The sequence below is a fragment of the Lepisosteus platostomus genome, chromosome 5, assembly GCF_059453375.1.
Source record: "Lepisosteus platostomus isolate fLepPlt1 chromosome 5, fLepPlt1.hap1, whole genome shotgun sequence".
NCBI classification, from domain to species: domain Eukaryota; kingdom Metazoa; phylum Chordata; class Actinopteri; order Semionotiformes; family Lepisosteidae; genus Lepisosteus; species Lepisosteus platostomus.
Genome location: NC_142615.1, coordinates 19,878,082 through 19,892,161, shown reverse-complemented (window position 1 = coordinate 19,892,161; position 14,080 = coordinate 19,878,082). Strand labels below are relative to the sequence as shown.

Sequence of the window (14,080 nt, the reverse complement as noted above, 5' to 3'; positions counted from 1 at the left end):
GGCCGGCTCTGGCCCTGGCTGCTCCTCCGGAGCCTCCCCGCGGGGCTCCTCCCCCCGGTCCCGGTAGGGGGCCAGGCGGTCTCGGTGCAGAACCATCACTCTCCCCCGGTAGCAGACCTTGCCTACCACCCCGAGGACCTCAGTGGCCCCCTCCCACAAAGGCACCAGCTTAGGGCTGAGGCCTTTGCGGCGGCGCGGGCTGTACACCCAAACCAACTCCCAGGGCTGGAAGGCAGGCCCCCTGCAGCGCAGGTCGTAGTTCTGCCGGACTCCCGCCTGAGTCAGATGGGTCTGGGTAAAGCTGTGCACCCGCCGCATCCACTGCTGCAGGTCCTACTCGTAGTCCGGTCCAGCTGGTGGTGCCGACTCGTCTCTGGGCGGCGGGCCGAAGACCAGGTCCACCAGGGTTCGCATTTCCCGGCCCAGCATGAGTGAGGCCAGGGTACACCCGGTAGATTCCTGGACTGTGGTCAGAGCTCGAGGGGGAGGTGGTGGTCCCAATCCCGTTGGTGCCAGGACACCAGGGTTGGCCAGCTGGGTGGCGAGCATCCAATTAAACCGCTTCACAGACCCGTCGCTCTGGGGATGCAGCGGGGTGGTCTGAATCTTAGAGATCCCCAGGCGCTGGCAAACTCTGACGAAGACCTGGGACTCGAAGTTACGCCCCTGGTCACTGTGTAACTCCTCCGGCACCCCCAGCCTGGCAAACATCCCCTCCAGTAGTGCATCGGCCACCGTGGGGGCACTCTGGTCCGGGAGGGCATAGGCCTCTGGCCACTTCATGAAATAGTCCATTGCTACCAGGACATAGCGGTTTCTGGCCTCGGCCCAAAACGTCCACCCACACCCGCCCCATAGGAGCCCCTACCTGGTGTTGTTGGAGAGGGGACCTTTCTGCGCCATGCACACCGCACACGTTCGGCAATACCGCTCCACGTCCCGGTGGCAAAGACCCCAATAAAAATGGCCTCGGAGACGCTACTCGTCTACTGTTTTTTTACAGCCAAAATGCCCCACTCCCGGCTGGCCATGCACCGCTCGGAGCACAGCCGCGCGGAGCGACTGTGGCACCACCAGCTGTCACTGTATCTCACCACTGGAGGGTGCCTGCCACCCCCGTCGCAGCACCCCATCCTTTACTTCCAAGGCCTCCCACAAGGCACAGAGGGACTCGACGGACTTTGGGTGTGGGGCAAGCTCCTCTTGCATAGGCCGCGCTCCTGCTGCCTTCCAGGGGAGCACCGGCCCCACATCCGGATCAGCTGCCTGTCGCTGCACCACGTCTGACAGACCCACCCCCAGGGGCCCCTCCAGGGCCGTGGCCACGGCGCTTCACTCGGTGCGGACGGCCCCTTCACACTGCTCCCGCTGGGCGCAGTAGCAGCAGTCCACGGCCTCACAGGGGTGCCGTGAGAGAGCGTCGGCATTGAGATGGCGAGACCCCGCACGGTGCACGACAGTGAAGTTGTATTCCTGCAGGACCTCAATCCATCGCACCATCTAACCCTCCGGATCCTTAAAGTGGAGCAACCAGGTGAGGGACGCATGGTCGGTCAACCGGAATCGGGTCCTGAACAGGTACGGCCTGAAGTGGCGGACCGCCACCATCACCGCCAGCAGCTCGCGACGGGTCACGCAGTAGTTCCGTTCAGCCTTATTCAAAGCCCGACTGTAGTAGGCAACTACCCGCTCCCCATCTGGCCCCTCCTGTGCCAACACCGCGCCCACCTCTGAGACACTCACGTTGGTATCTAGGATATACTGTAACCACGGATCGGGGTAGTCTAGCACGGGGGCCCCCACCAGAGCTTCACGTAACCGACCGAAAGCCGTCTCGCAGTCCGAGTCAAAACGGCGGCCCTTGTCGGTGAGGCAGTGCAGCGGGGGAGAGATGCTGGCAAAATCCCGGACGAACCTCCGATAATACAACGCCAACCCCAGAATGCAGCTCTGCGACGGTGCGGGGAGTCGGCCATCCCCTCACTGCATCAACCTTACCTGGGTCTGTAGCCACCCCTCGCGGTCCAACAACATGTCCCAGGAAGGTCCCCTCCCGCAGCAGGAGCTCTCACTTGTGGGCGTTGAGCCTCAGGACAGCACAGCAGATGCAGGCCAGCACCGCCTGGAGGTTCGTCGAGGCCTGGAACCAGCAGGTCGTCCAGATACAGCACACACTGGTTCCGCGGGACCAATGCCAGCACCCTCTCCATCAGCCTCTCGAAAGTCGCCAGGGCATTGCACAGGCCAAAGGGCATGACAGTAAACTGCCAGAGGCCCTGGCCGATGGAAAAGGCCGTCTTCGGTCGAGCATCGGGAGCAAGCGGTACCTGCCAGTAGCTGCAGCGGAGGTCAAAGGAGCTGAAGCAGGTCGACCCTGTGATGTAGTCCAAGGCGTCATCTATCCTCGGCAGGGAGTAGGAATCTTTCCAGATGACCTCATTCAGCTTGCGGTAGTTCACGCAGAACCTCCATGAGCCGTCTTTTTTTCGGAGCAGTATAGCTGGCGCCGACCACAGGCTCGCGGAGGGCTCAATCACTCCCACTGCGGGCATCTCTCTGATTTTTTTCTCAGCGGGAGTATGCTTGGCATGAGTCCCGGTTGGATGCAGATGGGCCTAGCGTCGCCAGTGTTGATGTCGTGTTGGACCAGGGCGGCGCGGGTGCAGTCCTCATCCCTTGCCGCAAAGAGGTCCTCTTTTTGGGTGAGTAGTTCCTGGAGCCGCTGCCGGTGGTCCCAATCGAGGCCCTCGCAGCTTCACTGGTAGAGGTCCTCAATGGCGCGCCTCGCTTCCACGCAATGCTCGGCCCCCGCCACCGCCACGGCCGCCTTGTCAGACCCCCCGGGTGATTCAGGGGCAGGATCCGGCACACTCGCTCCCCGGCTCGCAGGCCCGGTCCGCCCCGGCGACTGCCACCGCCACTGCCTCTTTTTCCCCCGGCTCCGGCAAGCCAGCGTCCCTCGGCCTTCGCCGGGCCTGCCCTCCACCAGGTGAAGTCGCTCTCCCTGCCACACCAACTCCTGCCGGCCCAAGTCCAATCCGGTCCCCACTCCCTGCAGCAGGTCCAGCCCCAGGATGCAGTCCTCCTGGATGGGTGCAAGGTAGCAGGCGCACCGTCGCTGTACCCAGACGGAAGGCAAGCACCTGTTTCCCTGTTTCGGCACGGCTCCTCGGGTAAGAGGGCCTTGAGAAAGGCCTGAAGAGCCATCTCCCGCTGCGCCTCCCGGGGGAAAACCGGGTATCCTCAGCGGGCGAGGAACATGACATCAGTGGCGACCAGGCCCAGCCGGAGAGCTGCTGCCAGCGCCGCGTATTCACCTTAGTCCTCCTCTGGGACATCCAGGAGAACCTGGCAGGCCACTCCTTCCAGCGCCGCTGCCAGGTGGCCGGCCACCTCTGCCCGGTTCCAGCCATTTGTCCGGGCCGCGAGCTGGAACTGCGCCTCGTAGGTTTCCCATGCGCTTCCCCGTCGTAGCGACTGGGTAGCACCCACGCTGGCGGGTGTGGGAATAGCTGGCCGACTCCGGCAGGGAGGGCATCTTCTCTCTTGGGCATCCACTGGGCAGGAGTAGTGGGCAGTCGCCCCAATTCTACTAGCGGGACCACTACTGGGTAGCCCTGGTAAGGGCTGTGGCCACCTGTCGCACCCAGGAGTTGCTCAGGCTCTGTATGTGCGCTGCCGGTGGGTTCAGTCTCTTTTAGGGTTAGCCGGCGCTTGACAAAATCAGTGAATGTCTGCCATGGTCTGTCCATCCTGCCCGCTTCTGACACCAATGTAACATTTTTCAGGTTCCCTCAGGACAAAGGACAAGTGGAGACATGATCGTAAACCAAGCGACGGCTTTATTCTAGAAACAAAACCACACAAAAACCGAACACAGGCTATACACACATGAGGAGACCGACAGAACACTTACACATGGTTAGGGTGGTAACTCGTTAACTTCGGGCTATACACTTATAGAGCTATACAGGACACTAAAACTACTATCACAATATTTACGTATGCAGATACATATCATCCTGCTGACCCTCAGACTCCCCCCGGCTACAACTCCCAGCCTGCTTTGCGGTACTATGAGTGCCTAGGTGCGCTTCCTCCTCACCACTGGGCGAGGGCGTTAAGGTATTATGCTATTGGCTTGTTTGTTTATTACCAAATAGATTCACCGCTGTAAAAGTAAACTTCATAGTTGTGTTCAGAGGCTATTGGGAATCTTTTGCGTTTGCAACGTTTTTTAGGAACACGTATTTTGTTTGTGGCAATGTACACTTTGTAGTGTTAAACGGGGACTGCTGCCCCAGTGTCTCCAACCAGTTATTAAATCTCCGTCTCAGAAGAAATTATTGAGGGTACTGCAAAATGTGAGAAATTCCGAGACCTTCACAAATTCGTGAACGTTGTGCAAGTCCTGTATGGTCGCCATGTTTGTGGAGATCAGCGCAAGGCTGCTCTCATCACGGGTGAGAGGTCGCGAGAATTGTGATGTAGGGGCTGCCCTTCCTGCTGGGGTCAGTTGTAATGAACTGAAAGCAGCACCCCAAACTGGAATTCAGCCTTAAGACCAGAAGCAACAAATGTGGCCGCTGAAATTAGCCCACTGTTTAACTTGAATTGCCTTTAGTGTTGACAGCATGAAGTCTGCAGAATAATTTCTTGCTTAGAATGTTTTTTCTTTCCATTTACAATGATTTTTTTTCCTTTTGTCTGTTTGCATATCATACATCAGCTCCACTGTTATACTCCTGTTTTTTAAATTATTTCATAAATTTTCTCCTGTGATTCCTCATATGGTTACCTTATATTTCTTCATTAATTATGGGTTTTCTTATCCATTCAGCCCTGTTTGCTGGGTTGTTAGATGGTCTAATTTCCAGTTTCGTCTCCTATGTGTTCCGATCATCTGATCGCAGCTCGTCTGAAAAAGGTCTTTATACCCTGTATCATTCACACCACACAGTGTTGCAGACAGTAGCTGTGGTCACCCACTTTATCTGTCTCTGGAGCTGTAATCGAGAGCATTATCAGATATGGTATTTCAGTGTGGTTCGGTCATCTATCAGTTCATTTTAAATGGCAAATGACCCGCCTCATCCAGACAGCTTTCAAGGTCAAGGGAGTGAAACAGCAGCCCTCCCCGCAGCCCATCTTTGAAAAATCCCTAATCAGACAGACAGGAACAATGATATCAGATCCTTCCCACATCCTCAACCCTGAATACCAACTTATTCCTTCGGGCAAACGTTTCAGGGTTCCCAAAGGTAAGTGAAACGGATACAAAGATTCCTTTGTTCCACTATGCATTACAGCTGTCAACACAATAATGTCAAGGATAAACAATTTTGACTCTTACAACATGTTATGTTATGTTTTGTGTTCTACTGTACATGTGCAATAGAATGATGTGCAGTGTTTTTCTTATTTTTTGTAATAGTGTAATGTGCAATGATTTTATTTTCTTCTCTCTTTTTGTGCATGCTATTTAAATGTACAGGAGTGCTGGGTGTCCATACAAAATTCCTTCAGAGGACAATAAAAGTCTTATCTCTTTGCTGGAATTTTTTTTTGCCCATCTGTTGAGAGAATTGAAGTGCGAAAGAGCGTGAGGTGTTAAAGTAGCTCCTGTCAGCTTTATTATATTGCTGTTGCTTTGTTTGAATATACTGTTATCTGTTATTTTTGTAAAAAAATCATCTGTGTTAGTGTGGGCGTTGCTCTGTAAATGGCTGACTTGGCTTTTAACTCATCATTCTGTACGGTACAAAACAGAGCAGAAGATAGATAAGACTTTATTGATCCTGAAGGGAAATTGATGTGTTACAGCAGTCCAAAGCCAAAAAAAAAACAGACACCAGAATAGACGAAAAATTAAGATGCATACAGCAATACAAAATAAATATAAAAAAATCACTTAAATAGAAATATAAAAGACTCTTTTCACAGGTCCCAGGCTCTTACACAGTCGGGTCTCCCTGGGGGGCGGCGTTTATTTGAACATCTCTCCAGGCTCCGTTCTTGTGCCTGTGTCTTCTGTAAGTCTCTCTTTCAGCGAACCCAGAGCAAGAGCTGCTGCCCTCTAGTGGTTACTGAAGTAGGGGGACGAACTGACATCACCTCTTCATGTGGTTTAAGCAGCTGGAGTCACATTAGAACGTCCCCAGATAGGGTGGACATAATATGGTCACTACTGTCATGAGTCTGTTAAGCAGCTGTCGCTGAGAACATTTTAATATTGAACTGAAACTGCTTTCCAGTGAACATTAATACATGCATGAACTAATACGAATGTCATTTAGTAACAGCGAACTTTAATGTCTGTCTTTGTTCGTAGCTGTATTACAGCTGGTGAATGTAGAGTCTTGTGCGATGTGAGGGCGTGGTGTGTGAGAGTGGGTTTTCAGAGATCATGGGGAGCAGAGCAATCTGAAATGAAGAAAAGGCACGTTTAACTGGGGTGTAAACCTGAAATGTGTTCGGTCACCTCTGAGTGTCAGTTGAATAGATGTGTTGTCTTTTGTTATTTGGATGGGACTCCACCCTCTTGGCTCTCAGGGTAAAGCAGGGATATGGAGAAAAGGTTGTTTAGTCAAATGGAAGGGTACGTTTGTACCCCACCCCCACCACCCTCTATGTACAGAGGAGCCTCCTGTCCTGACTGGAGGAGCTCACCCAGGTGTGTCTGGAGAGAAGCCAGCATCTCGGCTTCCACCACAGGGCTGGGCGGCTTGTTCCCCACCCCCACCCCCCTCTGTGTACAGAAGACCCTCCTGTCCTGACTGGAGAAGCTCACCCAGCTGTGTCTGGAGAGAAGCGAAGGAATAAGCTTCAACAACATGGCCGGGCAGCTTGTTCCCCAACCCCACCACCCTCTGTGTACAGAAGAGCTTCCTGTTCTGAGTGGAGGAGCTCATCCAGCTGTGTCTGGAGAGAAGCCAGGGTATCGGCTTAAACCACAGGGCTGGGCAGCTTGTATCACAGACGGCAAAGGAATCAGACTGCTCCCATCGAGACCATTTTATTGTGCAGTTCCATTATTTCATGCCATACAGATGGGGATCAGGCACATGAATTACACCGTGTGTGGGGGATCCCAAGTATGACATTGTGGAGCTATGTGACAGTCACCCCCCTCACTTAAGCTGTCCAAATTCCATTAATGAACATAGTCAAAAAGGTGCATTTGAAATTTTCTGCAGTCACACTAGAAACATGGACATAACCAAACCCCCCTGCTGTAGATTAGCAACACCCTAGCCTTGATCCTAGTCTGCATGATAACCCCTCACCAGAACCCCAGGAGCAGGGAAAAGCGATTCCCATCCTCCATGACATCATAAATCACCACATGACATCATCAAGAAACTAGACAGATGGCCAAGCAGGGACCCTATTATAATGCAGGAAGCGCAGAGGAAGTGAGAGAGCTCTTCCCGGTCCTCGTCCTCCTGCCTCAGACTCCGATGGCCATGTCCTGGGAGAGGCTCAGCTGCTCCAGCTCTTGCAGGGCCCGGTCGTACTCCCACTGCAGCTGCTCCGCAGACAGACTGGAGGGGCAAAGGGCCAGGAAGCTGTAGGCGTCTTCGCAGTGAGAAAACTTCTCCCCCACACTGGAGCAGCAGGCACACAGCACCTGGAAGGACTGCAGTGTGCGTGTGTGTGTGCGTGTGCACAGATCAATTGTGTGTATGTGTTGCATTGATGTACACAGTACAAATGTGTAGTGTGTATACAGTATAGTTGGGTGTAGAGTGTGGTTGTGTGTATTGTGTATACAGATTAGTGGTGTGTAAAGTGTGTATGCATTGATGTATGTAGTACGAATGTGCATGCATGTGTAGTGTGTCGTTGTGTGTATTGTGAATACAGATCAGTTGTGTGTACAGTGTGTGTATGCGTTGCGACGATGTGTACAGTATGAATGTGTGTGCGTGTGTAGTGTGTATGCGTTGTGTTGATGGATATAGTACGAATGTTTGTGCGTGTGTAGTATGTATACAGTATAGTAGGGTGTAGAGTGCGATTGTGTCAGATCAGTTGAGTGTATGCATTGTGTTGGTGTGTACGGTGCCATTGTAGTCAGAATGTGTGTAGTGTGCATTTGTGCACAGTGTGTAGATGTGTGGAGAAAAATGGCAGTTATTAACTCTAAAATGAATGACTGTCCTAAAATATCGTAGTTTCCTTATTTCCAGCTACTGTAGAGAGCTACCCGTCTGACTGACGGAGGCTCCCACTGAAATTCGGGAGAGAAAATCACACCACCGATCTGCCCCTCCACCCACCTGCTCCGCCTCATCCAGGCTATTCAGGTACTCCTCCTTGAAGTCCTGGATGTAATCCAGGAAGCTCTCTCCCGCCTCGGTCTTCTGCCCCAGGCTGGCGATGGCCACCCGAGCCGTGTCGCAGAAGTTGTGCAGCCTCAGCAGGATCTGCTGGACGCGGGACAGGCAGCGCTGCACCTCCTGCAGCTGCTTGGGCTTCCCGAGCTTCCCTGAGGGAGAGGGAGAGAGGGAGAAGGGTGGGCAGCAAGCAACAGGCACAAGGCAGGGTTCACCCTGGACAGGACAGCAGTCCATCACAGGACACACACACACACCCTGGACAGGACAGCAGTACATCACAGGACACACACACACACACACACACACACACACACACACACACACACACACACACCCTGGACAGGACGGCAGTCCATCACAGGACACACTCACACACACTCACACACCCTGGACAGGACGCCAGTCCATCACAGGACACACTCACACACACTGGACAGGACACCAGTCCATCACAGGACACACACACACACCCTGGACAGGACGTCAGACCATCACAGGACACACACACAGACACACACACACCCTGGACAGGACACCAGTCCAGGACCAGGCATGGACACCCCCCTCAATCGGCACGCTTACCTATTTCCACCAGCACCTGGGAGTAGACGGCCTGCATGCGGTTGAGCTCGGCGGCATTGTCCCAGATCTCCCGGGTGAGGCAGTTGTCCTGCCCGTAGAGGTGGCGCAGCTCGCCCTCCAGGGCGCTCAGGCGGGCATTGTTGCTCTTGTCGCTGTAGGCCCAGCAGCCGCCCTGGCGCTGCCTCTTCTCCGCCAGCTTGTCCTGGATCTGCCGGCCCACCTGGGCCTTTTCCTCGTTCAGGCGGGCCAGCCGGTCCTTCAGGGCGTGGGCCTGCACCCGCAGCGCCTCCGCCTCCTGCGTCTTCTTCTCCCTCTCCTGCTGCTCGCTCTCGCGGACCGCCTTCACATCGCTGCAGGTGCCGGCCACGCTGCCGTTCAGGCTCTCGTACCTGCGGTCGAGAGAGAGAGAACAGGCAGGAGGAACTGAGTCTCTTTAGTCTGAAGGGTGTGTCCCACACCGTCAGACTGGAGGAACTGAGTCTCTTTAGTCTGAAGGGAGTGTAAAACTATCTGAAAGCGTTTGAAAGCGGAGAACAGAAAACACCTCTTTGCACAAAGTGTGGTGGGGGTGTGGAACAACCTGCCCAGCTCTGTGGTTGAAAACTGGCTACTTTCACACCATTGCAGCCTCGGATCCATTAACCATTAAAACAGGCTAGACCGGTTAGAAATGAAAAAGAGGACTTGGCCCTTCTTATGTTCTCACGACAGAGAAAAACGAGTGCCTTGGTGGGGGGAACGAACGTGAGACTTGACGTATCGTTCAATAGCCTTTATCCATTTGCACAGCTGTTCAATTCAACCCTTCCATCTTGAGGCTGAACTGAACTCCAATTAAAATGATGAGAATGATATTTAACCCCCTTCCCCAAGAGAGCATCAACAGACCCAGCAGTCGCAGCTGGAATTCCCCAGAGAAAATAAAGATGCGTACTTTTCCACGACGTTCTGCACGTCGGAGCACATCTTCTGGATCAGGGTCTTGGACAGCTCCAGGCTGACCCGGGCCGACTGCATTTGCTGTTCCCTCACCGCCTGCCGAATTGCTGGGAACACCCGTTTCATGATGTCGGTCCCCACATTGGCGCACTTCGGGGGGGGGAAGAACCGGAAATGAGAGAGAAAGGTAAAGTTACTTGTTCCCCACCCCCACCACCCTCTGTGTACAGAAGAGCCTCCTGTCCTGACTGGAGGAGCTCACCAAGCTGTGTCTGGAGTGAAGCCAGGGTATCGGCTTCAACCACAGGGCTGGGCAGCTTGTTCCACACCCCCATCCTTTGTGTACAGACGTGCTGCCTCCCCCCCCCCCATCAGTTTGAAATACACTTCCAGGCAGTGGTCCACTACACGAGCATCACTATTAGTGCTGATGGGCCAGCAATAATGATATTTAAAGGGCACGTTGCCTACCTGTAAAAACGTAGCCGCCGTAGAGATGCACAGCTTGCGCGACTCCGTCCCCCGCTGGTGGACTTTGGTCTCCAGATCCGGGTACTGGCAGAGGCTGAAGTAGGACACCTTGAACAGCACGGCCGCCTTCTGCACCACGGAGACCAGCTCCTGGAGCTGGATCACCGACTGCACCGCGTGGAAACCGGCCTGGACTGCGGCCGCACGCAGGCGGAGAGAGAGAGAGAGAAACCGGACAGGAGGCCACGTTAAAATCTGCTGCGGGCCGCCGAAAACAGCCAGATGGCAGACGGATAAGACGGGAGGGGAGGAGAGCATTCAAATGCAGCTGCCTCGGCCGCTGCAGGAAAAGCTCGTCCCAGCAACAGGGAGGAAAGAGCTGGGAGTTTGCGCCATTCCCGAAGGGGGAACCACAGCGCTGTTTCCACTTAAATCCAAAAATAAAAATTAATTTTCTAGAACATCGATGAGGAAATGGTGGTAACCGAGATCTAATAAGCGGGTCTTTTAGTAGTAACGAGTAACTTTTTTTACTAGTTGTTTGAGGACGCCTCATTGTTGAAGGCTGATAATTCGGCCCTTTTCCGCCAGAGGGCGCCCCAAGTCCTATCAGACTTCCATCAGGTCTACGCGTTCCCACAGTTGAAGCCATTTGGATATAAGGAAGAGATTCCCGAGGATAATATAACCACCCGCGGCTGTTTTGGGGGGCATTCATTTTCGATTTTGTAAATTAGATCTCACTTGACGCTGCTCAAGAACGTCATCTTTGATTTTCTCAGTCTTCCGTCCTTAACATCCCTAACGGGATGAGAAGTTCCTTTGTTTAACAGCGTCTGATCTTTAAGCCGACTTGTCACGCACATGGCATGCAGTCGGTGATCCTTTTTTCGACCTCGGAGGTACCAACACACCTACCTTTGTTCTCCGCCATTTTTGTTGCTGATCTTCTTTACTTCTGGAAAAGAGAGAGACGGAGATCAAAATGTTTTTTTGTTAAATAGCTTGGTTTCTCCCTCTCTCGTCTTTTTAAAAAATCTGTGGTCAGTATCTGCTCTTCCTTTCCCTGCATCTCTGTCACCCTAAGCGTCACCCAGGCGGGGCTCCACACTGGTGGGGGGTGGAGGGGATCCCCGTGACCCGGAGAGAGCTGGAGAGTCCGGAAAGGCGCTATATAGGTGTGAGGGGGTTGAATAATATGACCTGTACCCCCCTTTTGGGTACTTTTTCCAGGGTCCTTCATTATAGGGGCAGCTCCAGCGTGCGTGTTTGCTTCTTCGCTGGCGAGTAGAGGGTCGCTGGTGTGTTTCTGCCGGTGCCTCGCTGTATCTAATGAATTAATTCCTTATATACAAAGGGGCGGAGCGCGGAGCGGTGACTCTGTGCCTCAGGGTCTGCCGGTTCCAATCCCGCGGCCGGCAGTGGTAGCCCTTCACCCCAACTGTTCCAGAGGTGCTGTATAAATGGCTGACCCTGCGCTCTGACCCCCAGCTCCCTGTCTGTGTATCTCACGGAGAGCAAGCTGGGGTCTGTGAAAAGACACTGTATAGGGCTAGTTAAAGTAATCTCATCTTATTTTATAGCTGCTGCCTCTACCGCGTTTGCTGGGGATCGGAGTGAAGTTGCAAATTCTTACTGAATGACAGTTCTAGTGCTCTTCACGCGAGACAGGGGAACCCGAAAGAAAGCCACGCGCGTGTCCCTTTTTAATCCTTATTGCGTTACGCATCGGTCATTAAAACCCCCAACAGACGCAGATCTGAACCTTTCTGATTGGAACAGGAACCCGAGACACACACAGCCCTGCACCGTGAAAGACTGCGGCGGGGATTCATTCCACGCAGAAAAGCAGAAACGGACACACACGCTGGGTTTTTTTTTCTGTCCACGTTTTGGCGTGGAATTAACTTTTAAGCCTGCTTAAAACACACACACACACACACAGGACAGGACACCAGTCCATCACAGAACACACACACACACTCCGTGCTCGCGTAGGATCGGCGCATCCGTGTGACCCTGGATCGTGGATTAATATCGGCGTACCCACCCCGACACACAATGCAGAGCAAAACCCGCAAACCCGCAGGCCAGCCCGATCAAGCGCGGCAGGACCGGCAAGCTGATCGCGCGATGCAGCGGCCACGCAGAAGAGGACCGAGCTCAAATACGCACCGAGGAGCTGCTGGAAACGCGCGTGAAAGGAATAAAAGCGTGCGAGAGGAGGAGGAGGTGGGGCAGGTTGGTGATACAGACCTGTGTGCGCGCGGCCCCGCCTACCCCCTCCCCTCGAACCTCTCACCCCGCGCGACACGCAGCCTTTCCTGCTGAAACGGGTGATTTTTGAAGAGGTGGCAGTTTTCCAGGCCAGTCAAGATAAGAACAGGCGCCGGCTTTCCTCAACCGTCCGCTGTCCAACCCGGCTGTGTCTCTCGGGGCACGTCCCGCCTTTCGCTTGCGTGTGAACACACCTGCATCCACCAGGGGCCCGTTCAGCCCGTGGGACCCCTCCGCCCCCTGTTTGATGGTGAGGAATTAATTGTTCCGAGGAGCTCATCCAGCTGTGTCCCGAGAGAGGCTTCAACAACAGGTTGGGCAGCCTGTTAATAATAATTAATAACTCCTTACACTTCTATAGCGCTTTCCTGGACTCTCCACTCTCCAGCTCTTCCCAGGTCACGGGGATCCCCTGCAGCCCCACCTGGATGATGCTCCAGTCCGCTCAGCACACAGCAGCTCTCAGTGGGGAGGAGAGCAGAGTGGTGAAGCCACTTCAGAGAGGGGGGGTGATAAGGAGGCCATGATGGGTCAAGACCAGGGGGGGAATCAGGCCAGGACACTGGGGTAACACCCCTACTCTTCTCCAGAGACACCCCGGGATTGTAAATGACCACAGAGAGTCAGGACCTCGGTTTTACGTCTCATCAGAAGGACAGTCCAGTGTCCCCATCACTATACAGGGGCTTCAGGACCCACACAGACCGCAGGGTGAGCGCCCCCTACTGTCCCCCCTCACACCTCTCCCAGCAGCAGCCTCAGCTTTCCCAGGAGTCTCCCCTCCAGGTACTGGCCAGGCTCACACCTCCTGAGCTCCAGTGGGGGGGGGGACTGCCAGCTGGGCACTGCAGGGTGAGATGGCCGCTGGCCACACCCCCCACCACCCTTTGTGTAAAGAAGCGCCTGCTGTCCAGTTTTAAACTCACTTTCGTGCAGTTTATACCCCAGCCCCGGGTTGTGCTTCACCATGAGCAGTATGATACTGGGGAAAAACTGAAACTGGACGCCAGCCAGACAAACTGAATCCTTATTTTTTAGATTGACTTCTGCACTCGCAAATGCTGACTGTTAACATACCCAAATGTGATTTTAAGAAGTTCCCCGATGGCCTGAGGCTATTTGGATGACATTTTGTTGAGATAAAGACGAATTTAATGGAGCAGGAAACAATGATCCGCAGATCTCAATTGAACCGAGCCTATAATATAAATTCAATCAGACTTTCACTCTTTTCCAGGATTCAGCACCATACGTGCTGATGGAGTCTGTGAGCAGAATCAGTGTGTAACCCTGTACCCAGATAGTGGCAGGAGCTGTGAACTCCTGCTGCATTCACATGCTAAGCTCTAACCTTCACGCTGGCTTGAGCACAGATGCTTCTCACTTCCTGTCCCAAATTCCCAAATGGGGAATGTTTACACTAAACTCCTGACAAGAAAGGAATGTTTTAAGTGCTTTCCGAGTCCTGG

At 53.7% G+C, this 14,080-nt stretch overlaps 1 protein-coding gene across 5 annotated transcripts; it reads right to left on the bottom strand.

Moving 5' to 3' along the window:
• Positions 1-6,999: 6,999 nt before the first annotated feature.
• LOC148664590 (uncharacterized) lies at positions 7,000-12,740 on the bottom strand. 5 transcript variants are annotated; one of them, XM_088631539.1, is made up of 7 exons: positions 12,385-12,740; positions 11,253-11,292; positions 10,335-10,528; positions 9,859-10,013; positions 8,925-9,313; positions 8,283-8,491; positions 7,000-7,639 (listed from the first exon to the last, which is right to left on the bottom strand). In XM_088631539.1, exons 2-7 carry the CDS (start codon positions 11,266-11,268, stop codon positions 7,451-7,453), a joined length of 1,152 nt encoding a protein of 383 aa, XP_088487665.1. In that variant the 5' UTR covers positions 11,269-11,292; positions 12,385-12,740; the 3' UTR covers positions 7,000-7,450. The 5 variants fall into 5 exon arrangements, with proteins under 5 accessions (XP_088487665.1, XP_088487662.1, XP_088487663.1 ...); XM_088631536.1 differs by having other exon boundaries at positions 7,000-7,544; positions 11,253-11,289; positions 12,385-12,738; XM_088631537.1 differs by having other exon boundaries at positions 7,000-7,544; positions 11,253-11,289; positions 12,510-12,738.
• Positions 12,741-14,080: the final 1,340 nt, after the last annotated feature.